Consider the following 25,686-nt stretch of genomic DNA (forward strand, 5'->3'; position numbering starts at 1 on the left):
GTGAATAAATGATGGCGATAAATAATGAAGGCTCATCTATGAAGCAAAGCTCAGAAGAGCTGGAGGCGAGCGGCGGCGGGACTAACATTACAATGACGCATTACAGAGCGCTGCAACAACACACCTATATGTTAAATAGCTAGCTAGCTGTTAGCTATGTTAGCTAAGCCCACTACTGCTGCTGTAACCACTTCACCGGGCTCAAACACGCCAGTGGGAGTGACCAAACCTTTCGCTTGTTAACCAGTTCGAGTCGCGCTCTTTCCAGGAAGCCCATCAGCTTTGAAATGCGTTGGCAGCTAAAGTTAACGTTTTACGGTGGTTGCCGGTGTTCAGTACGTACCGGAAGTAGCAGACAAAGAGTATTGAAGGCAAGAGACGAAGATCTTGTACTTTTTTTGACAACTGATCTCCTGCCTTGATGTTGCAGTGGAACAACCTATTACTGTCGTGGTTAAAATTAGGGATGCACCGATATGAAAATTTTGGCCGATGCCGATAACCGATATTAACATTGCTGTTATGGCCGATAACCGATATTTACCGATGTCGATATGATCTGTATAAAACCAAATTTTTATGATCATCACATTTTGTACATACTGAAAAACACATGTTAACACATTGACTGCCAGCCGTTTTTTTTTTGCTGTAGGTAGCTTCTGCCAAGCCGTTTTTTGAGGATTCTGGCTCATTTTACAAGAGCCGAGGATTCGTTTCAGCTTGGACTTTGTGAACATACAATATCTCAAAAGTACTAATAGAATGTGTACTTTCTCTGTCTAAAAGAGTTAGTTTGTAGAGTTAGTAGTTATGTAAGCATTAGCAGTTGAATACAGCATGGTTTTAGCGTCAGAAAAAATATTCAGAGATAAACGGCTTTTTGTGAAATTGGATAGAACAGTCACTTTAACCATTCATTTTTGGCTCTCTCTCTCTCTCCCTCCCCCTCTCGCTCTCTCTCTCTCCCTCCCTCTCGCTCTCCCTCCCTCTCTCTCTCTCTCTCTCTCTCTCTCTCCCTCCCTCTCGCTCTCCCTCCCTCTCTCTCTCTCTCCCTCCCTCTCGGGAGGGAGACGCACTAGGTTTAATCCTAGTGAGAGGGGGAGAGGGAGAGAGAGAGAGAGAGAGAGAGGGAGGGAGAGAGAGAGAGCGAGAGAGAGAGAGAGAGAGAGAGGGAGAGAGCGAGAGGGAGAGTTGCTTCAACTCCTCCCTCCGTGGGCGTTCTTCTTGGCTGCAGCGCCGTGTAACAAGCACTCTCCTACCTGTGCAAATTCACTTTCTCATACTCTCGACCTCTCAAATAAATTTCTGAATAGAAATTAAATTACTCTAAATTAGAGCGAAAAAGAAACAAAAAAGAATGGGTTGAAAATCCCATTCTAAAAGCCTTTTATGGCTGTTTCCAATTTGGTGCTATTTTGCAAGGCAAAATGGCCTGCTGCTTGTCACCAGCCTCACTGCCCCGCTGCCGCTGTGCCTGGCTGTGCCTGTCTGCGTGGCCGCTCCCCGAGGAAGCCCGGCTGGACTCGCCCGCCTCCCGGAGCCCTGGCCGAGAGCTCCGATGAAGCCCCTGCGACTCTGGTCATATTTACGCTGCGTGCCTCAAAGTGTGCTCCATCCGCAATCCACGATGCAAGTTTGCAATCCCGCACCGCCAGCAATCAACGCGAAAACGAAAGCGCCTCCGCCAATCCATTTTCATGAGAATGGAAATGGATCACACTGCTTTTTGCTTGCCTTCCTACTTCCTTGTCGCCACTTAGTGGGTCGGTGGAATGGGTTGTACACGTTGTACACGTCCAATACTTATATAAGATATGTAAAAGGGTTAGATGCACAACCCCCCGTTAAAAAAAAAAAATCGATGCCAAGGACGTGTTTACACGTTGTTGGCAGTCAACAGCTGGATTCTGAAAACGTGTTTACACGTTGTTGGCAGTGAATGTGTTAACACTGAATTTGAAAAAGTTATGCATTTCTTTATTTGCAAAGCCTTTGGAAAAGCCCATAAATCATAGATTTACTGCATTATTTCATATCAATGTGAAGAATTTGGCTGATAATGATAACCGATATTAACATTGCAACATCTGACCGATACCGATATGACCGATATGTTAAAAAATCGGCCGATACTGGCCGATACCGATATGATTGCCGATATATCGTGCATCCCTAGTTAAAATTAAGTTCTTCGGCGTCGAATTGTCGAAGTTGTCCTGCTTTGCTACTGCAATTGGTCAAAGAGTTCGACAGCAACCAATCAGTTGGGGCTGAAACATAGCCTACGTCACCGAATCAGTGGCGGATAGCCTTGCGTCCAGACCCTAATGAAGGAATAATTGGGGCTGGACACCATGGCTAACCAGTGGAGCAGCTTTCACTGATCTGAAATGAAGGATTCCCATGATGACTGATGGCTGTGGAGCAGTAAGAGGAGAGGTCAGACGGAACGTGGCATGGGTCTCTCCCTTTTGCCACCTCAAAGATGAAACAATACCTATTCCCAAAAAATAATATGAATAAGATATAATAATAATAAGAAGATATATTTAAGCCTTTTCAAATTGCTAGAAGTTTACTCAGGGGTTTCTCATTCCTCCTTCTCAGGATAACAAGCAGGGACAAACTAGAATATCTTATTTTTGGTCTTGTCATGCTGCTGGGTTGCTTGCTTGTAAGACATTGTTTATTCATCTAAAACAAATCTCCATCTTTCAAACGCCGTACTGCGCAAAGCCCAGCAATTAGCCCATAAACACGTCATGAAAACGGCTTTGGGACCGAGACAGAGAAAAGGAGAAAAATAGAAATGGGATACGGGATAAGGGATAGGAAATGTAGAACAAGAAACATAACATAAAATGGTAAATTGGGGGTGTAGCTGGGCTAAAACATATTTTAAAGAAATACAAAAATAGCATGTGGCACCACCTATTGGCGAAAAGGTATATCCTCCCCATCTATGGCAATGTGATAACTCTAGTGTTCCGCTATCAAACAAACGGCAATCACATTAGATACGTTGTCTCTCTCTGGCTGTATCAACTTTACTGTGACATAGTATAGACGCTTTTAACTTGACAATAACAAACGGTCACAACCCACCTGAATATCCGGTTTACTTCCTGTATACATAGCTGAGCGCAGGCTGATATTTGGCTCATATGAAATGTCAACGTTAGGCCGTGTCTCCGACAGACACAGTAACAACGTAGCCTATTTCGGTCTTTATGTCTTGTAGTAGTTAGTTGTTGTTGTTGGTGATAGTAACAACCACCCCTGTTGGAAAGACTTGCACACGCTGGGTACAGTAGGAAGTGTTGTCGTCTGGTCCAGAGCTAGCCTGAGAGGCTAATAAAAGCTACATGTTACAGAGTAATCAATACGTTATTGCACGCATAGGCCTATCTTTACATTTAAATGTTTACATAGCCAAAATTTAAAAAATATATAAATAGAAGTATGTCAGTGTTTCCCCGAACAGCTGACAAAGTGGACACTGTAAATAGTTAGCAAGATGATACAATTCAGTTAGGTGGTGGTAATGCAACATTTAAGGATGCCAACTAACTGCCACAAAACACTGAAGAAGAAGCTGAGAAAAAGGAAGTGCCGTGGGGTTGCAGCTGGTGAAAAGCGTCTATAGTATGTCTCTTGGCTGAGTGGTGCACATTAGGCAGGGTGTGTGCTGCCATCAGCGTTGCAGTCACAGAGGGAGGTGGAAAAGTGCGTGTTTAAGGATGCATGCGCTGGAACAAAACAAAAACAAAGAGACATAAATAAGCCAATCATCACAGAGCAACGTGAGCAATCTGCCTCTCATAGCACGCGGTCACAAAATCAAGTTCATGAACCCAAAGGGTGATGTGCGGATGAAAACGCACACTGTTTATTTAAAAAAAAACATTAAAAAACAACAAGGGACACACACACACACACACACGACAGCCTGGGTTTCTGACGCAAATGCATGTAAGCTCAGATAACACAAGACAGCAGGTCCACCCCCGCCTCAGTCACAAGACTGCGCACATGCACGCACGCACACACGCACGCACACGCACACACACACACACACACACACACACACACACATACGTGCAATTACCAGGACACACACACAAACATCACAACACACATCACAACACACATCACAACATTCAACGACAGGTCATGCTAATGAGGATATAAGACGTCTGAACGACTGCTTTCTTTCAATTATTGTCTGCAATTACATAGTCTTAACATACAAACATCATTATTAGATCAACATAATGATTAGATCGTTATGTAAAGACTATGTAATTGCATGACTTCTTGTCATTCTTACTTTCTACTCTCCGACTTGCAAATGTTCAGCTCTATGGAGACACGTGCATTAAAAGTCTTGCGATGAAAATCATCGAGCATCTTCATCTGGGGTCAAAGCACAGAACAGCTGCATTATTTACAGTTATAATGTGCGTGTGTTCGTCTGTCTGTGTCTGTGTGTGTGTGTGTGTGTGTGTGTGTGTGTGTGTGTGTCTGTCTGTGTCTGTGTGTGTGTGTGTGTGTGTGTGTGTGTGTGTGTGTGTGTGTGTGCCATCTGTGTCCTTGAGCCTGTATGATTCAAAGCATGCCTTCATGGCTGCACCCTCAGTCTCTTGCTTGAGTGCTTATACTGTAGGAGCAGTGGTGTTGCAGCCATTGACTGCGCGCTGACCCACACATATTCATAATGCACCATTGTTCTTTGTCTTCTAAATGTCAGTGAATCCATGGCCGTTGAGCATGAGCTAAATAGAAGCGTGGTCGGGAATCGGGATACGACTTCACACGGCACGCTTCAGGACATGAACGGCTTATACTTCAGTCGTGCATAAAAAAAATTAAGATAATTTGCTGGACCAATTACTGCCTAGTTTGCTTTGTCACGAGCCAGAGCATTATTCAAAATTGATCATCTGTATCACCTTAATTTAGGAGTTTTACCCACCCACCAAAAAGAGAGCAGACATTTTTTCAGCTCATCGGTTTTATGTCCAAGCTACTTCTCTTTGATGTTCTTCAACTCGCACACACACACACACACACACACACACACACACACACACACACGCACACACGTGCCCAGAGACATATCTACACACTCATAGTGCGTGCATGCACACACACACACATATTTATAAGTGCTAATTTGTGCACAAACCAAATAAACAAAATTCTAGCAAACCCCATCTACCACATTGAGAATGCACACTCCACAGTCACCGCCTCAGGATACTTGGAGCGAGAATGTGTGTATTTGTGTGCCTTGCATAAGTGTGTGTGTGTGTGTGTGTGTGTGTGTGTGTGTGTGTGTGTGTGTGTGTGTGTGTGTGTGTGTGTGTGTGTGTGTGCGCGTGCGTGCGTGTGTGCGCGCGTGCTCCTTGCATGTCTGTTGCTGCCAGTGAATGCATGTGTAACAGAATTGAGGATGCTGGTTGAAAACATTCCAAATGCTAGTATCCTTCAGCTAAATGATGTGTTTGACTCGTAAGCTTTCCAAAACACGCTTGGCACATGTGTGTGTCGAAGATTGAGGCTGTTTTATTTTCAGTACATAAAGAGTAGGGTCAGTTTATTTTTGGTACATAAAGAGCAGGGTCAGTTTATTACATGAAGAATAGGGTCAGTTTATTTTGGGGCGTAAAATTGCAGTTTAAGCAACTTAATTAAAAGTCAATTAGTCGCAATGCTGGTGCGCAGTGGCAACGCTTGTGTTTGATTGCCTGTGTGTACGTCCCCCCATGGGACCGGGGCAGAGACTCCAAGAGGTAAAGAGATTAATAAACCATGTGACCGTGGAGACTCTCCTCCGAGACACATCCCAGAGAAAAAGCCCAAATTCGGAAAAAAGGGGGTGGGGGGGGGGGGGGGAGTCACAACAAGTACATTAAAGACCCCCGAGCTAACACCCCCACAGACCCGGTCTACTTGGATTTGCCCCCATTCAAACAAACCCCAGAGTACCCCCCCCCCCCCCCCCCCAGAACCACATCAGAGGGGTGTGTTGACTAAGAAAAAAACTAAGACATAATAAACGGGACAGAACACAGCCACCAATATGGCATCAAAGGAGCGGCTGGGGATATTAATATCGACACTGAATGGAAAATGAGCCACTTAGACATACAAATCGCCTTGGCACATTAGCATAAAAACAAGATTAGCATATGCACCGACAGGGAAGGGAAATGTTGCTCTCATCTTTCTGTTTCCTGTGCGCTTTTTTTGTTGAAGGGGTGAGGGGTGAGGGGGGGTGAGGGGGGGGGGGGGGGCATGAGAAGCATCAGTAAACACTGACTGACTCCTGACGCGCATATTGAAGCATTCATGTGCGGAGGAATGCATGCAAAGATCACATAAGAGACGCGCACGCACGCACACACACACACACACACACGCACGCACACACACGCACACACACACACACACACACACACACACACACACACACACACACACACACACACACACACACACACGCACACAAGGGGGGAAGCCGGCAATCACATATGCAAGTGCAGTACATACTAATGTGAAGATGCTCACCAAAAAAAGCACAAACGCACTTAGATCAAATACAGTTAGAGAACGGAAAAAGCCAACACCGCACGCATACACCTCTCTCACACACACACACCCACACACGTCACACATACGCCAACGCCACTACTTTAAAGGAATATGAAAGTGCTAAATTAGTTGAAGGTGCGGGAGGAAATGAACGGAGCCAGTAAACAGAAGTGTGACGCTCTCCCAGTGCCACAGCAGGAGAGACCCGTGCGACTCATTAGGCATTATAGTGTGTGTGTGTGTGTGTGTGTGTGCGTGTGTGTCGTGTGTGTGTGTGTGTGTGCGCGTGCGTGTGTGTCGTGTGTGTGTGTGTGTGTGTGTGTGTGTGTGTGTGTGTGTGCGTGCGCGTGCGTGTGTGTGTGTGCGCGCGCGTGTGCGTGTGTGTGTGTGCATGCGTGTGTGTGCGCACACTGACATTAAAAGCACCATGGTGAATGTGAGGTCAAGCTTGGCAGCATGTCACTGAGAGCGAGGTGCCCTGAATGAAGCGACATGTCATGGTGACACAGTGGGTAGGCTACTGGTCCTTCCACTCAGGGTTTAAATTGAGAGGTTTGTCTGCCATCACCGCCTCTCCCACATGTAGCCTATCTTTTCTATGTAGATCTACAGTATATAGATCGGATGAGAATGATAATCACGTTTACTGCCACAATAGGTAATCACATCAGATTATGCGAGACTGTTCATACTCGAACGTAACTCGTCCAAAACACGTCCAAAACGTTATCGTGTCGTTTACCAAGAACTTGCAATCATGTCGGCGGGGGGGCATTTTATTGTCCCTCCATTTCAAAACTCATTCTGGTGAGCCTGCAGAAGGCTTTGCTAGATGAGGGACAAGCACTGTTAAATGAGGAAATGGCATTTCCTCATTCCTCACAACAAGGAGTTGACGCCGCGGAGTCACATTTTCGAGGAGCTGCACGCCCCCTACGCCGAGTTGCGCCGATAGGACGCCCAGCAGTGTGTGTAGTGTAACGGTCACATCAATAGTCAGAAGACAAATCAAGAAAACATTTTCAAAAAAATCTAAAAGTGCAGTCCAATATATACAATATACACACGAGTTAGAAGGTCCTGAGTGATGAATAAGAGTGATTTAAAGCAGCTACGAGCAACTTTTTCGATTGTTATTAAACAGTATAATTACAATATTGATGCATCACATCTTACCTATAATAGTAGCTGAGACCAAAGCCGTGTGAATTGGAGATTGCTCCCTTGGATGATTATTAAGTCTGTGTCTGTCTAAACTCGCGTCAACAGGGGGCTCTCTCTCTCTCTCTCCTTACCGCCGGCCCGGCTACCCGGAAGTGAAACGCGGAAGTGAAACCCGGAAGTGAAACGCAGCTGCCTGCCTCGCCGTTCGCGCTGCCTAGCAACATAACATAAACAATGTGAACGCCACGCATACTCTCGCGAACATCTCTCGTTATATTCTAACAGGTTTTTTGGAAGTTATTTTGTGGTTATGGCCGAAGTGGCTGCTGCAAACCGTTTCATTTCACTTCCTGATCTTCCCTGGCCACAGACAGACTACACTGGCCGATTCACTCGGGGCTCAAGCGAGACTACTCTGCGTTGGTCTCGTCGACTATTAGAGGTAAGATGTGATGCATTGATATTAAATTTATACTGTTTAATAACAATCGAAAAAGTTGCTCGTAGCTGCTTTAAGTTAAAGAGAACTAGAAATATCGCGCGCTTCACCCGCTCACTTGCTGTTGAGCAACTGTGCGCGCGCCTCCGCTTTATTATAGCAGTGAGATAATAATAAAGTAAAAGAATAGAGTAAAAACATTCTGGTGAGAGAAGCAGCGATGATACGCTAATGTAGCATAATGCTGTCCAGCTGCAGCTACTGTAAAGTAATGTATGGCGGGGGGGGTTCTGGCCTGTTGTTGGGGCCTGCTGTGGTCAGGGGATACTGTATAAGGGGGGTAGAGTGAGAAGAGAGATAAGATGAGGGCTAAAGATAGAGGGGTGAAGTGTGAACCTCTGAGCCATGGCAAGTCTAATAGACCTGCTGACATCGACCCTGGGTGTCACCTCTCTCTCTCTCTCTCTCTCTCTCTCTCTCAGCAGTGTGAATTGAAATGACAAAGTGACATTCTCATGTTTTTGCTACACCATGGCTAGATTATGTTTTGACTGTACAGATATGTGTGTGTGTGTGTGTGTGTGTGTGTGTGTGTGTGTGTATTCCTACCACCTGCCTTCTTGAAAAGCGACTGTTTCAAGTCCCAATTATTCGAACAAGAATGTCACATTTGTCTTTTTTTGTCAAGTTTTGTTATAAATGTGCATGCTGTGGGCGTGAGTGAGATTTCCTGTGAGAAGCCGGGGAAAGCCTATAGTTTCAACAAATATTATGCATGTATTATGTATTATGTATTTATTTATTTATGTATTTATGTATTATTTATCCCATCCATGATATTCAAATCCCATATTTTTGGTGGCCATTTTGCATCCCTGCATTTGTTTTATTTTCTCTGCTCAGTTGGGCTATTTCCATTCGTGGGTCACAAGCTGAACAGTCACGTGACATCTCTTGTCCCGGAAGTGAGTTTCCCATTCCTTTTCTCCATAGACATTTCAGTAAAATCCTTATATAATGAGTTTTAAGGCTGGGCGCAAGCCAACCCGTGACCTACTGAATCGTGAGTGACCATACAACATTTCAGTTGCGGCAAAAACAAAAAATAACAATGGGGGGATTGAATTCTTTGAGAGAAAACCCATATCTCAAAATAGGTAGAATACGCATACTCCGTATCAAAAGCTCGAAAACGCATCATTTTCGCCTTGAGACAACAGTGCTGACCACTGATCCACCGTGCCGCCCTAGTAAGCACTGTGTGTATAACTGAGTGAACGGGTGTGGTGATCGTACCTGCGCCGCTGGTCCCAGGCTCCCCCGGACAGGAGGCGGTGTTGTTGCACATGCGTGTCTCGCGCAGGGCACCGCTGCACAGCGTCCCGTACGGCGAGGAGACGCACGAGCGCGTCCTCACCTGCCAGCCCTGCCCGCACGTTAGAGAGCACACGCTCCACTGGGACCACTCCTCCGCCGCCGGGTCGCCTGGGGAGCCAGAGAGATGTGGACCGAGCACGGGAGGGGAGACAGAGAGAGAGAGAAGATAGATGGGAGGGAGAGAGTAAAGTTACAGGCAGACTAAACCACTCTCTCCCATTCATCATCTCATACTCTGCTTCTTCTACGCCTTCTATACTGAATGATTCCAAAAATGCTTCAATGCCAAATACTGTTACCTTGTCAAGATGATTCATATGTGATGTTAGATACAGTATTGCAAGGAAGGAGACTTGGAAGTCAGATGGGGGAAGGGGGGGGGGGGGGGGGTCAAGTGCTTTGAAATATTGAAGATAATAAAAAGCATGAATTTGAATTCATTAAATATCGAAGCGCAGTGCTTATCGGAGATCAGTTTGCCTGAGAGGAATCCGCCTCTAAAAACTAATTCATTAAGATAATCATCATTTATTCGAATGTGATCTCAGCTCTCATGGCTCCCAGTCAACTCCTTTAAGTCGTGCGTGGAGAATGCAGTTGTGCCAGGCTGCCAGGCTGCCAGGCTACTTGGCTTGTCAGCTAACGTTAGCGAGCATACCTTATTATGTGCAAAGAGCCCAGGACTCCCATCATGTGAATTCATGACTATGAGAAAAGGATGATGTGAGATATGGGACAATTTTCTGAACGGTTATAGTTTGACAAAGGCAAATGTTCCAGATAAAACAGTACAACGTTTACCTCCCTTAGTTAAATAGATACTACTCAATAACAGGGATCCACTCAGTCAGGAGCCAATGTTCCAATGTTTCCAGTGCCAACACAGCATTAAAAAAAAAAACACGTTTGCTTTATCATTTCCTGTCATTGATTCCGTTTTTTTCCATGCTTCTTTTCTGACTGGAATAAAACGATATTTTCATTTTGACACCGTGCCAAAATAACTGTGATAAAATGAGGGAGTCAAATCACAGTGTGAAATCATCAAGAGAAAATGACTGCGACTACTTGACTGATAATAAATTGGCTTTCCCCGCCTCTTTTCATTTTTTTGTCTTGGGTGGGAGGGGGGGTTACAATAATAACCCGCGTTGCTTCCTGTGGTTACGGCGGGGAGCCATTTCTATGTCCAACTGATAAGACTACTGTGCGATCATTTATTATTTATGCGTAAAAAGCTCAAACAGAAACTCCTCCGATTCTTCAATCGCTCGTCTAAGAGAAAGCTCCAGTTCTTGTCCCTTGATGAGCGCCGCCGCACAGATAGAAGAGTGAACAGAGTCTCACTCCAATAGCTTTTACGTACAAGAGAGATTACAGTGGCTCACGCTGGCCAAAAAGACCTCAAAGTGAATTTCCTTTACGCCGGTGGATTTCCTGACCTGTGATCCCACATCCCGCTGTGGAGCCTTGGAAATGTATAAATACGGGCCTGGGTGATTTGCATATGTCTTTAATCCCTTTAAGACCCCTAAAGCCTCGATGTGAATAAATCTTCATGGAATATTCATAAAGGAGGAGGAGGATAGCGTTAATGGGTTTTAAGGTGATATTTGTAAGCAATATATTAATAATACTCAAGGGGAATTATGGCGTCACGTGTGCTCCCACTACAAATGCAGGCTTTATGTGAATATAGTGGCGTAAAAAACCTGGTGAAAGTGGTGATTCGCTTGTTGGGACAGTGTATACTAATGTGACACTTATGCAAACACATGTGTGTGTGTCTATAGGTGTCTGCATGTATGGGACTGTGATTGTGAGTTTGCCAGACATTCTCCCCACTGAGTTGACGCCCTTGAAGGAGGCCCTTTCCGCTCCTCTCCTGTCGCCTAAATTGTTTATGGGCGCCGTGTCCTTGGATGGAGGCGTCATCACGCGGCAAAGGAGCAAATCAAATTAATTGCATGTCCGTTAATCGCGTTACATCTTCATGAACATGTAGTGAGTCAGGGCTGCAAGTCAGCGCGCACAAGCCTGCAGGAACCAAGGAACGAGGTGGGGGGGGGACAAGGCAGAGCCAGGGGGTTCCTTCATGGTAGGGATTGCCTCCTACACACATAGTGGTAAACGTGTGTGTGTGTGTGTGTGTGTGTGTGTGTGTGTGTGTGTGTGTGTGTGTGTGTGTGTGTGTGTGTGTGTGTGTGTGTGTGTGTGCGTGTGCGTGTAAGCGCCGCGAGGTCAAATTAGCATCCAAACTATTCTTATGAGGGTGATGCGGCCAACATGTAAATGTCATGTACGTAAAACTTGAATCCCCTCCATACATGGATGTGACATTCTTAATATGTTTAATGCATCATGTGATTAATAATTCAGTCAGTCATTTCCAATCCTATTAATTATGAGAGATTTCAACCACACACGTGCGTGCACGCACGCACACACACACACACACACACACACACACACACACACACACACACACACGCTTAGGTCCGCCATTAGTTGGGGTCAAACATGACGACTGCCCTTGGTTAGGCATTGCCCCAAAAGGCAAAGTACAGAATAATTATTTCTATGGCGGTGGTTCATATAACAATTGCAGCGCCTAAAGGTCAAGCTGGCAAATCTTATCCCACGCAACACACACACGCACACACACACACACGCGCGCGCGCACACACGCACGCTCACAAGCACATCCATTACTCACCTGTTTGTGCCTGAAACACACCTGGCTGGTCAGCTGATCGTGGTCTCTGGGTCTTTACTTTCAGATCATCATCATCATACGGGTCTGGAGCGAGCAGAAAGAGAGAGTTTTCAGTTTAATTCATCTTTTCATCGTCGCAGATACGCAGGGACATGGAGCTCCAAACACATGAGCCAGTGAGGAGGAGAAGTGGCGCAGCAGCAAACAAACAAACACTGCTGTAGTTGCCGATAACGAGGAGGACCCAGAAATGACCCAAGAAAAATAATAGCACTTATGAAATAGCATAACTTGGTTTGAAAGTTATAGGGTGGTGCTCGTCACCCACATATTCAGAAAAGTGACAGAAACGAGTTTTCAATGTATTAAAAATGTATTTGTCTTGGATATTTCATAGAAAAATAGTTTAAAAACTTGAGAAAAACTCATATTATTATGGGCATACAACTGCTATGAGCAAAGTGAACCTAATATAGTAGTGTGTGTGTGTGTGTGTGTGTGTGTGTGTGTGTGTGTGTGTGTGTGTGTGTGTGTCTGTCTGTGTGTGTGTCTGTGTGTGTGTGTGTGTGTGTGTGTGTGTGTGTGTGTGTGTGTGTGTGTGCGTGTATGTGTGTGTGTGTGTGTGTGTGTGTGTGTGTGTGTGTGTGTGTAACACAATGATAGAATGTACAACTATTTTGGTCATGGCTTTCATGCAGTACATTTTCTGTAATAAAACTAAAAGCACAAATGTTATCAGATGGGAGACCCTGGGAGAAAATATTGTCAAATGGGGGTCCATGGCCTAATTTGTGTCCGTTTAGGGTCCTTGACATGAAAAAGTTTGAAAACCACTGCTAGAAACACAGGAGACGTGTCTGCTTTTGTTTAACTAACAATAACATTATTCACAGGCTATAGGCTACTGCACAAAATGACAAATAAGCCAGGTAACATTACATGGAAACAATTAATTTTGAGGTACAGTATATCTTGGGGACACCCTGACATCATGCAACCGGAAGTATAGGGGCGCACAGCAAGTCAAAACAATGAACACAGACGTGAATTGTGTCAATAAACAATTATATGAATGACACAGATGTGGTCGAGCTTTGCGTTTTAATCCGAATATTGCAAGACCTCACTGATTCATAAGAAGTCTAAAGTCATGTTATAGCAGTCGGGTGTTAGCGGTGCTAGTGACAAAGCGCGCAGTAAAACTGACAGGTTTTTGCATTGAGTTTGGCTTAACACATAGGAGAGTGACCCCCGGGCGGCCCCGCAGCGTCGCGTGCTGAACAGTCCAGAAGTTGACCGCGAGAATCACTTTTGCTTTGGCATCCTGTTGCTGTTGCTCTGCTGACACTGCTGCTAACAGGAGGCTATCATCTTCAATATCTTGAAAACATATCAGTTTAGCTTTGCTAGTCTGCCAAACACAGTTTCAGAGAGAAAGAGCGCAGACACGACATTGGACGTTACACCTAGCTACAGTAAACCTAGCTAGCTAACTTTGGTTACTCTAAACACCACCATCACCAACAACAACAACAGTTGTTAGCTAGCTAACTTAGATAAATGCAACAATGTTAATTAGGTCACATAACGTTCTGCCTCCACCTGTGGAGACACAGTTAAGGTCTATATAAACACACCTGACTTTTCTTTCTCCACAAATGGCTGTAGCTGTCGTTTCACAGTTCCAACAATCATGCTGCTGTCCTCCATTCAGATCGCATCGTCCCACATGCTGCAGCTATTTTTAGGTGATGCTAGATAGCGCAGGCTGGACTATACCACTTGGTTTGGCAAGGGGGTGCAGCAATCCAAATGCAACTACTGTATGCAGACAGAGCAGATATTTTACTTAGTCTTTCATTAAATATTACATTGAAAAGATTGACGATTAATAATAATAATAATAATAATAATAATAATAATAATGATGATGATGATGATGATGATTATTATTATTATTATGATTGTTATTATCATCGTTATTATTATCATCGTTGTTATTATTATTACCATCATTGGTATTATTATTATTATTATTATTATTATTATTATTATTATATTTTGCAAATTTACCCTCATAATTTCCAAGTGAAAAGTCTTTACATTTTCAAAGGTTGAGTTTTTTGTGGATGCTTCTCGGAGGACTTTGGCTTTGACTTTGTGACTTTGGCTCTATATTCCCACATAGCTTTGGGCAAGAGTGGATTTAAACTAAGGGTAAAGAGTAGGGGTGTCACAATATATCGTCCCACGAAATTTCGCGATAGTAAAACGTCACGATATGTATCGTTGAGATGAAATCTCATATCGTGAATTTTTTTTTTTTTTTTTTTTTCCAAAAATAGTCAAAGAAACGTCTTTGTTTGTTGAAGTTCAATGTGTGGAAAGTAGTTCAGTTGAACAAGTCTCTGAAGAGACACATGAGAAGTTATACAGGAGAGAAACCATTCAATTGAGTTTCTGGCAAAACTGTTTACTTGACAGGAAAAACTGAAGATGCATAAAAAATAGACTAAGAAAAGTCTTGTTGTTTGAGTTTGAAGAAAAACTGAAGATGCATAATGAGAATTTATACTGCTGAGAAACCTTTTAGTTCAAAGTAAATCTAAGTGACGGTGTAACTCATTCTATTTCAAGATAAGCCTTATCTCCAATCTCATGTTTTTTCTAGTTGTTATTGTAATAACAATTTCCCACAACAGCATGTTTTGTATTTGTGCATTTCAAATAAAATACTACTTTTCCAGTCATATTGTCATTATTCAAGTTTAAAAAAATATTGTTAAAATCGTATCGTATCGTATCGTTATCGTGAACCCAGTATCGTGATACGTATCGTATCGTGAACTGAGTGTATCGTGACACCCCTAGTAAAGAGTGATCATGTGCCATACTTTTTTGCGTGACAAAAATACAAAAGTCTTTAGGTGGTGGGGCAACAGAAGATGAAGATGTAACACCTCTTGGCAGTACTGACATCCTAGCATACAAGGCAGACAGTCGCCCCACAGCAGCCGCCCTGGATGAAGTCCGCCACTCCACCCCTGTTCAGGTGGACGACCATATCTGAGAATGACCGCCCATGGCCGTTATAGGTAAAAATTTATCATATTTTTTTTGCCTTTTGTGCAATTCATATAAAAGCTATTTTCAATGAAAATACAGACACTTTTGCTCTGTCATTATTTCAAATGGGAAAGTTTCAGCCGTGAGAGTTGAAACTATTTCAATTTTCTGAAGCGAATGGTGTACAATAAAGGCACCACATTACAGTGTAGGCAAGAACAGTTTTTAAAATTGTCACAAGTTTCTTGGATTCATTGCTTGGATTCAATTATTTTTGAAGTTATGGGTTTTGGCTTGTTTATGAAAGTACACAAGCAGAAGACCTTCCTGTTACAGCATACACTGCAGAAAACCACAGATTCATACCGTATCTCTAGACTGACACAAGTGATGCACCAGTGAAGAAACAGATGTGTGTGCTTGTGGAAAACGGAAAGAGATTGCAACTTATCTCTCTGATGGCTACATTTCAGTAACAGAAGACTCAATCAATTCTGTTTAGTTGATCTGTTTCAGTTGTATACCCATGGGACTGGCAGCTGCACAAAGACACAGAATGCTGCGTCGCTAAGGTACACTATCTACATGGAATATGATTCTGTGTGTGTGTGTGTGTGTGTGTGTGTGTGTGTGTGTGTGTGTGTGTGTGTGTGTGTGTGTGTGTGTGTGTGTGTGTGTGTGTGTGTGTGTGTGTATAGCCTAGTCTACCCGCCCGTCCTCCTGAGATAGAGGGGTCAATGAAGCAGGACAGAGGAGTAATGTCTCACATAAACTAACCACTGAGCACTACTTTTCTCTCTGTCCCTCTGTGTTACCTCGATCCCTCTCTCTCTCCCTCTCTCTCTCTCTCACACACACACACACATGCTCTCTCTCTCTCTGTCTCGCTCTCTCTCACTGCCTCTCTCTCCCTCCCTCAGGCCCATGGCAAAGATGAGGATTTAGTTGGAGATGGGCGAGCGTCCGGCAGAATCAAATGCACAGATCAATATGGATAAAGCCCTGAGCGTAGTGACCTTTACAAACCCCGCTATATTGTTTAATGTTCTGGACTGCACTTTAATAGACACATCATCACACACTTCATCAAATCCTCTTCTCTCTCCCCCACCCCCCATTCCATTTTCAGCTATCTCTGCATCTCCAGAGGAATCTATTTTCCATCTATAGCTGAGAAAATCACTTCCAAGATAGCCGATAGTGCCATGAGCAGGTGCAGAGGTGGAGGAGTGTGATCTTTCATTTGATACTCATACCTCAACTGAGCCTTTGTTTCAATATATCCCTCCTAACAAATGAAGCGATCAGCTGGGTTGTAGTAACAGGTAACAGATTACTTGTGTACTCAGGAGGATGTGGGGATATTTGAGTCCATGAGGCTATGTCATAATGCAGCCTAGCTGTATCTGTGAGGGCATCAAGTGTGGAATAACTCACTGTAAAAGCTAAATGTTATTGTCCCTGCTCTGACTAAAGAGAAGAACATCTGGAATATGAGTTGAATTATTTAATTATATTTTATTTGAGCGTAAATCCAGACCATTCTAGTAGAATCTGTAGCTTCCCAACTCTGGTCTGGTCAGTTCACTCAATACTTACTTTATTAGATTACTGGTAGCTAGCTATAAAACCTAATCAAGGTCAATATTAAAGTAATAGTCGGTGATGTTTTCATATGAATGCATGTCTGTTTTGCTCCGTCCTCTCTGTCGCCAACCTATATAACACTGTAGTGTTATACTGTATATCCTATAGTTCATGAAAGCGTTTAGCCTACATGTGTTGCCCTTAAAAACCGGTGTTTGGGAAAAATCCTCTCACACAGGAAGTGATGCGTTTTACATTTCGAGTAGCAGCAAAAGCCATTTGGAATGAATAGAAGAACTGGGTAGTTAGCATGAGCAGTGAGCAGTGATAACAGTGATAGCCACCACAGCTGAACCGGCAAAGAAAAGAGCGCCACCTACAGAAACCCAAACAGCATCAACAGCAAATGTAAGATATGTCACTGTCCCGCCCACACTGTTAGATTGACAGGTGATCTGTGGGAGGTGCAGCGCAGCGACACCACAGCAATGGAGAGAGAGCAAGCTCCAATCGTGGCACCCATGGCACCTCAACGGGCCACTTCCTGGGAGCTGGAGATGCCAGTAAAGATGCTAGTATAAATGCCAAGATGGCGGTATCTCTGTGAGGTGGCGCCATCTCTGTCCGCCACCTCACAGAGATGCCAGTCAAGATTCCGGCATCTCTCAATCTTTACCGGCATCTCTACTGTAGCTGCCACAGGAAGTGGTCAGTCGAGGCGCCAGGTGCCACGGTTGGAACCAGCCCTTGCTGCAGCAATGAGTGCTTGGCAGTAAAGATACAACATGAGAAAAGAGGAGATATTTGAGGATAAAACCGATAAGAAGAAAAACAGTGGCTCAGAACTCCACACCACGGCCATTTTCTTTCTTTCAAACAAACAAGCGGCTGATAAAGGCGCATGTCGAGAAGGACAAAGTGCTATTCAGAGCCTGCTGAGAGCTATCACTCTGCAGGCACAGGCTATTGTCAGCTTCCACTTCTCAATGCATAGAGGGCAGTGGGATGCCATGCCGCGGATAAACACACACGCGCACACGCACACACACACACACACAGACACCCCGCAGAGAAACACACACGCGCACACGCACACGCACACACACACACACACACCACGCAGAGAAACACACACGCACGTGTGAACATTTCGAGAGGCAGACAAAGCATAGAATACCAAAATGCATGTACATTAGCAGTGCCGCCAAATCGTAGATACGCATGTGCACGCCACGCGTATACGTACACACACACACACACACACACACACACACACACACACACACACACACACACACACACACAGATACACTGTACACACACACACACACACACACACACACACACACACACACACACACACACACACGGACTGTACACACACACACACAATGGGGAGTAAATATGGCTGCTAAGTCAACGTCAGGGCAGTAAGCGGTTCTGAGGCCTACAAAGCAGCAGGCTGGGGAAAGGGATTGGGTCAGAGCCAGTTAGAGCCACGGGCTCCTTTGTCAGACTGAGCCGGGATTTAGGCCTGCCGGGAAGACCGCGCACGTGTGTGTGTGTGTGTGTGTGTGTGTGTGTGTGTTCGTGCGTTTGTGTGTGTGTGTGTGTGTGTGTGTGTGTGTGTGTGTGTGTGTGTGTGCGTGGTAGGGGAACACATATGGTAATATGACACAACACAGCTGTGTTGAGAAAGCAGCATGCACACAAACACGGGAGCACGGAAATATTTGCCATATAGAGTCCTTTCTGCTGCAGGCGCTTTCAATGCAGTGTGTGTGATTGAACACACACTCTCATAAAGGCACACACACACACACACACACACACGCACGCACAGAAAGAGAGGGCTATTTCTCAGCCGTATATCAAATCTAGGCTTATAGCTCTCTGGTGCTGCTGTCCATTTACTCCAAGGTCCATCTGGGAGAGCCCAAACTGATAGAGGCGCGCCATAATGGACTTTTTATAAGCTACTGGACAGACAGAGCCACTCCATCTCTCCCTCTCTCTCTCTCTCTCCCCCCGCCCTCCCTCTGTCTCCTCCTCTTACTCGCTCTCTCTCTCTCTCTCTCTCTTTCTCTCTCTCTCAATAACAGAAATGAGGAGAGAAGTTGAATCAGGTTGGCGCAGGAGAGCGTCCGTCTGGCTGCGAGGGCCTCAAGGTCATTTTGTGTTCCTTCGAAATGGATTCACAATCTATTTTTCTCAGCCCCACAGGCTGAGCGGTGTTTGTGTTTGGCGTGCACACGCACACACGCGCACAGTCGCGCACACGCACATACACACACACACACACACACACACACACACACACACACACACACACACACACACACACACACACACACACGCAAACTCACTTTCACACACATAAACACACGCCCCGCTGTTCCTCTAAACTGCCAAATTGGCTTCGTTTCATCTCACTTTCATTCTCTCTCCCAAATTGTCCTTTTCCCCCACGTTTTTCTAGATTTGATTCTTTCATGACAAATCTTCCCTTGCACCTCTCTCTCAATGTCTCTCTCTCTCTCTCTCTCTCTCTAACACAGAGAGATGAGAAGTTCGATGGATGTGCAGGGCAGCTGCTACAGCAGGCAAGACTGACAGCGATGCTACACAGCTACAATCAAAGGGGAATCGATGCTGCGTCGGTCAGAGCGAAGCACATTCAGCGCAGGGTAAGCAAGATCCATTACAGACAATTACAGCCCTGGTTTAGCATGTTTGTGCACGTAAGCCCCTTTTACAATAGGCCAATGTGGCAGCGTTTACAATCATGGCTCCAAGCATGTTAGATGGATCGATGTCAGGTAAGCAAGAACCCCCCGGTGAACTCACTGCAAAGCCCGTACTATCCTGATCCGACACCCTCCAACACGCGTAGAACAGACAACCCTCAGACAGAAAATCACCTTCGACATGGGCTCATCAATTGATAAAAATTGTCAAATAAATAATAATAATAATAATGCAGTAGGCTATATATGGGAAACAGACATAAAGGCAGCGGCAGATCTATAATTTTTTTTTGCAATATTGTCAGAACAGCTCGTCTACACAATGTTTGTCAAGAACTTAGAAGAACCAGCCTTGTTATATAGCTTGAAGGCCATGCTGTTTGCAGTGGGTTTTTAGATGGTTCTGTTAAGCCCGGGGATTTTGCCCGAACACACAGAGGAGCGTGTAATCCTTCCTCTGAAGTTAAAATATGAAAGTTAAAACACATGTACTGTGCTGTACTTGTCCCATCCTGGTTAGTCTCTTAAAACAGACGCGTTGGCTCCTGCAATTTGCAAATGCTGCCCCCTACCCGTCTGTACTTCCTGCAGGGGGAAGCTTGTTCATAACGGAAAGGGAAACTCCAGTGAAAATAATGAGCTCTTAGACCAATCAGAGTCCAATAGTTCCCAGCAGATATAAGGCGGGCATATCCGGTGAAGGCGGGCACATCCGCTAATTTCTCCAATCACCTGCCTCGGTTTTGTTTACATGTGTTGTGATTGATTGAATATCATCAAACTTCCATTTAACATGCTAAAGTACAGACTATTTCTGTAGCACTAAAGATTGTGGAAGAGAGACTGGCTTGAGAGACGACATCCTGGTAGTGGCTCCCCCTCCCAATCTTCCCTGCCTCTCTCTACTGTGAAACTAGCCAGTAAAGCAGAGATGCCAGGGACGGATAACAAAAAAACTAAAGAAGCACACAAACAAAAATCACCAAAATTGTTGAGTTCACATGACAACATGACATGACATATATGTACTGTACTGTATGTACATGACGCGGGTCGACGATCGATTATTGCCCGAGCCACGCCACCACCAGTGGGATGCTGTTGCCATAGCAACACCATAGGTAATCGGTTGCCACTGCCATAGGTAATCACACCTTTGGATGGAGGGAGGGAGAGGATTATAAATCACAGTGTCCACACTCTGTCTCTCTGATGGAGAGGTGAGAGCAGACGGCAGGGCTCCACACGGTGGTGAAGGGCAGACAGACACTTTATTTTAGGGGTGTCCCAAAAAAATCGATTCATGTAAGAAGATTCTTATCTTTTACAATTCTGAATCGATTCACAACTCCCAAGAATTGATTCTTTTTTTCACGTTTATTTTTCTATTACTTTAACTTATGTTTCTTGAGGTCACTGAGAACTGAGAAATACTCTGAAGTTTTTATTTGTGCACGTTTAGCATGAATAAATGTTACCTTTTGTCATAGGTTTGTCTTTGTGAGTCTATCATTGCAATCAGTTGATAAAACCTTAAAAAAAACATACCACAATGACATGCCACACAACGGACTGGAGTAGAACCTGCAATCTCCCTATGTACTGAATCGAGAATCAATTTTGAATCGGGACTTGTTCTGAATCTAATCGTGACCCCAGTAATCGGAATCGAATCAAATCAAAACCTGCTCTCTCTCTCTCTCTCTCTCTCTCTCACTCTCTCTCTCTCTCTCTCTCTCTCTCTCTCTCTCTCTCTCCTTTGCTCATCTCATCCATACAATCAGTGCTTCAGTATAAGCTCCTCGTTCATTGCATGTGTGTGTCTCCAGTGTGTAAGCACGCATGCTCATATCACTGTGTATGCTCATGCGTGCATGGCATTGATTCCCCTCTCCGCTAATCAGCTGTGAAAGCAGCGCGTGCATATCATGCTAATCGTAAAAGTGTACGTGCGATCTATGACTGGCGAGGAAAATGAGCCACATCTGCCCGAAATGCGTTAGTGCGAGCGTCTGTTTCGTGCACGCACACACACACACACACACACCCAAACTGCCTCCGAATGGGCGCTTCCATGCCCAGAGCAGAACTCTGGCAGGTGTATTTCACAGATGAAAACATCACAGCGTGAGGAGGGTTCCAGAGGAGAGTCGGACATTAGCTCTCGTGTAGAGGGAGCACACAGAAGAAAAAAACAACAAGATACTCAGACATTGACTCTTGCCCCCTCAACCTCTCTCCTGGGCCTACAAACACTCACACAGCACTTTCCTCTCCTCCACTGTCTACCTTTCATCTCAGAGTCAGAGCAGAGAGAGGCCAGTGGAGCAGGACAGAGGTGGCAGTCTCTAGGGCCGTGCACGCACACACACACACACACACACACACACACACACACACACACACACACACACACACACACACACACACACACACACACACACACACACACACACTCATGCACACACACACACACACACTCTTGCACAGGCACACTTATTTTCTCCTAGTGACAGCAAGGTATGGCTCCAATCTACGGCGGGACGGGGAGCCGAAACAGTCGCACTACCTGCTGCTTCTTCTTCTTACTTTTTATTTGTATTTCAGTCACACTACCTGCTGCTTCTTCTTCTTACTTTTTATTTGTATTTCAGTCACACTACCTGCTGTTTTTTCTTCTTACTTTTTATTTGTATTTCAGTCACACTACCTGCTGTTTTTTCTTCTTACTTTTTATTTGTATTTCAGTCACACTACCTGCTGTTTTTTCTTCTTACTTTTTATTTGTATTTCAGTCACACTACCTGCTGTTTCTTCTTCTTACTTTTTATTTGTATTTCAGTCACACTACCTGCTGTTTCTTCTTACTTTTTATTTGTATTTCAGTCACACTACCTGCTGTTTTTTCTTCTTACTTTTTATTTGTATTTCAGTCACACTACCTGCTGTTTTTTCTTCTTACTTTTTATTTGTATTTCAGTCACACTACCTGCTGTTTTTTCTTCTTACTTTTTATTTGTATTTCAGTCACACTACCTGCTGTTTCTTCTTACTTTTTATTTGTATTTCAGTCACACTACCTGCTGTTTCTTCTTCTCTTTTTATTTGTATTTCAGTCACACTACCTGCTGTTTCTTCTTCTCTTTTTATTTGTATTTCAGTCGCACTACCTGCTGTTTCTTCTTCTTACTTTTTATTTGTATTTCAGTCACACTACCTGCTGTTTCTTCTTCTCTTTTTATTTGTATTTCAGTCACACTACCTGCTGTTTCTTCTTCTCTTTTTATTTGTATTTCAGTCGCACTACCTGCTGTTTCTTCTTCTTACTTTTTATTTGTATTTCAGTCACACTACCTGCTGTTTCTTCTTCTTACTTTTTATTTGTATTTCAGTCACACTACCTGCTGTTTCTTCTTCTTACTTTTTATTTGTATTTCAGTCACACTACCTGCTGTTTCTTCTTCTCTTTTTATTTGTATTTCAGTCGCACTACCTGCTGTTTCTTCTTCTCTTTTTATTTGTATTTCAGTCACACTACCTGCTGCTACTTCTTCTTACTTTTTATTTGTATTTCAGTCACACTACCTGCTGTTTCTTCTTCTCTTTTTATTTGTATTTCAGTCACACTACCTGCTGTTTCTTCTTCTTACTTTTTATTTGTATTTCAGTCACACTACCTGCTGTTTCTTCTTCTCTTTTTATTTGTATTTCAGTCACACTACCTGCTGTTTCTTCTTCTCTTTTTATTTGTATTTCAGTCGCACTACCTGCTGTTTCTTCGTCTTACTTTTTATTTGTATTTCAGTCACACTACCTGCTGTTTCTTCTTCTCTTTTTATTTGTATTTCAGTCACACTACCTGCTGTTTCTTCTTCTCTTTTTATTTGTATTTCAGTCGCACTACCTGCTACTTCTTCTTCTCTTTTTATTTGTATTTCAGTCGCACTACCTGCTGTTTCTTCTTCTCTTTTTATTTGTATTTCAGTCACACTACCTGCTGTTTCTTCTTCTCTTTTTATTGGTATTTCAGTCGCACTACCTGCTACTTCTTCTTACTTTTTATTTGTATTTCAGTCACACTACCTGCTGCTGTTTCTTCTTCTCTTTTTATTTGTATTTCAGTCGAACTACCTGCTGCTGTTTCTTCTTCTCTTTTTATTTGTATTTCAGTCGCACTACCTGCTACTTCTTCTTACTTTTTATTTGTATTTCAGTCACACTACCTGCTGCTGTTTCTTCTTCTCTTTTTATTTGTATTTCAGTCGCACTACCTGCTGCTTCTTCTTCTTACTTTTTATTTGTATTTCAGTCACACTACATGCTGCTGAAATTTCACCTCTGCCTGTCTAATATACAAAGTTCTACATGGACTGGCGCCGCCTCCTCTTGGTGACTTCATCAAATATCGTTCGACCGCCAACTCGACCCGTGTCACTCGGGCCATCACGAACAAGGTCTGCGAGGTCCCCTTTAGAAAAACTTCTTTTAGCCAGAAGACCTTATCCTTTACGGGAAGCACCCTCTGGAATAATCTACCTCCCTCTATTAGAGAATGCCCTAGTCTCGCCACTTTCAAAGGCCAGTTGAAATTATGGCTCAGATCAAAACAACAATGTGACCACACTTAACATCTGTCATGTTTCGCTGCATGCTCTGTGTGTTTTATTCATTTTAGGTTTTACTAACCTTTTGTACTATTAATTTTTTGGTTCTATTAATTGTGTGTGTTTTAATCATTTTTGGTTTTACTAATCTTCCGTATTATTAATCTTTTTTGTACTATTAATCTTTTTTCTCCTTCATGATTACATCAACCTGCCATGGGACTACAGGTGGAAACTAGCCCTTGGGCTATAACCTGACATGTTTACTGTACGGCTGTACTGTTCATTAACGTGTAATGTCCCACTCTTTAAATAAATGAATCTGAATCTGAATCTGAATCTGCTTCTTCTTACTTTTTATTTGTATTTCAGTCGAACTACCTGCTGCTGTTTCTTCTTCTCTTTTTATTTGTATTTCAGTTACACTACCTGCTGCTTCTTCTTCTTACTTTTTATTTGTATTTCAGTCGCACTACCTGCTGCTTCTTCTTCTTACTTTTTATTTGTATTTCAGTCGAACTACCTGCTGCTGTTTCTTCTTCTCTTTTTATTTGTATTTCAGTCGCACTACCTGCTGCTTCTTCTTCTTACTTTTTATTTGTATTTCAGTCGCACTACCTGCTGCTTCTTCTTCTTCTCTTTTTATTTGTATTTCAGTCGCACTACCTGCTGCTTCATCTTACTTTTTATTTGTATTTCAGTCGCACTACCTGCTGCTTCTTCTTCTTACTTTTTATTTGTATTTCAGTCGCACTACCTGCTGCTTCTTCTTCTTACTTTTTATTTGTATTTCAGTCGCACTACCTGCTGCTTCTTCTTCTTACTTTTTATTTGTATTTCAGTGGCACTACCTGCTGTTTCTTCTTCTTACTTTTTATTTGTATTTCAGTCGCACTACCTGCTGCTTCATCTTACTGTACTTTTTATTTGCATTTCAGTCGCACTACCTGCTGCTTCATCTTACTGTACTTTTTATTTGTATTTCAGTCGCACTACCTGCTGCTTCATCTTACTGTACTTTTTATTTGTATTTCAGTCGCACTACCTGCTGTTTCTTCTTCTTACTTTTTATTTGTATTTCAGTCGCACTACCTGCTGTTTCTTCTTCTTACTTTTTATTTGTATTTCAGTCGCACTACCTGCTGCTTCATCTTACTGTACTTTTTATTTGTATTTCAGTCGCACTACCTGCTGCTTCATCTTACTGTACTTTTTATTTGTATTTCAGTCGCACTACCTGCTGCTTCATCTTACTTTTTATTTGTATTTCAGTCACACTACCTGCTGCTTCTTCTTCTTACTTTTTATTTGTATTTCAGTCACACTACCTGCTGCTTCATCTTACTTTTTATTTGTATTTCAGTCGCACTACCTGCTGCTTCATCT

At 43.5% G+C, this 25,686-nt stretch overlaps 1 protein-coding gene across 1 annotated transcript in view; it reads right to left on the reverse strand.

The window, feature by feature from the left end:
* adgrb2 (adhesion G protein-coupled receptor B2) overlaps window positions 1–25,686 on the reverse strand; it is a 332,454-nt gene that overhangs the window by 160,352 nt on the left and 146,416 nt on the right. The window contains exons 3-4 of the mRNA XM_083646528.1: window positions 12,297–12,380; window positions 9,500–9,688 (exon numbers count right to left, since the gene is read on the reverse strand). Of these exons, the coding sequence (XP_083502654.1) occupies window positions 9,500–9,688; window positions 12,297–12,380 (273 nt within the window). The remainder of the gene's footprint in view (window positions 1–9,499; window positions 9,689–12,296; window positions 12,381–25,686) is intronic.

Source organism: Poromitra crassiceps (assembly GCF_964638095.1).
Source record: "Poromitra crassiceps genome assembly, chromosome: 11".
In the NCBI taxonomy this organism is placed as follows: Eukaryota; Metazoa; Chordata; class Actinopteri; order Beryciformes; family Melamphaidae; genus Poromitra; species Poromitra crassiceps.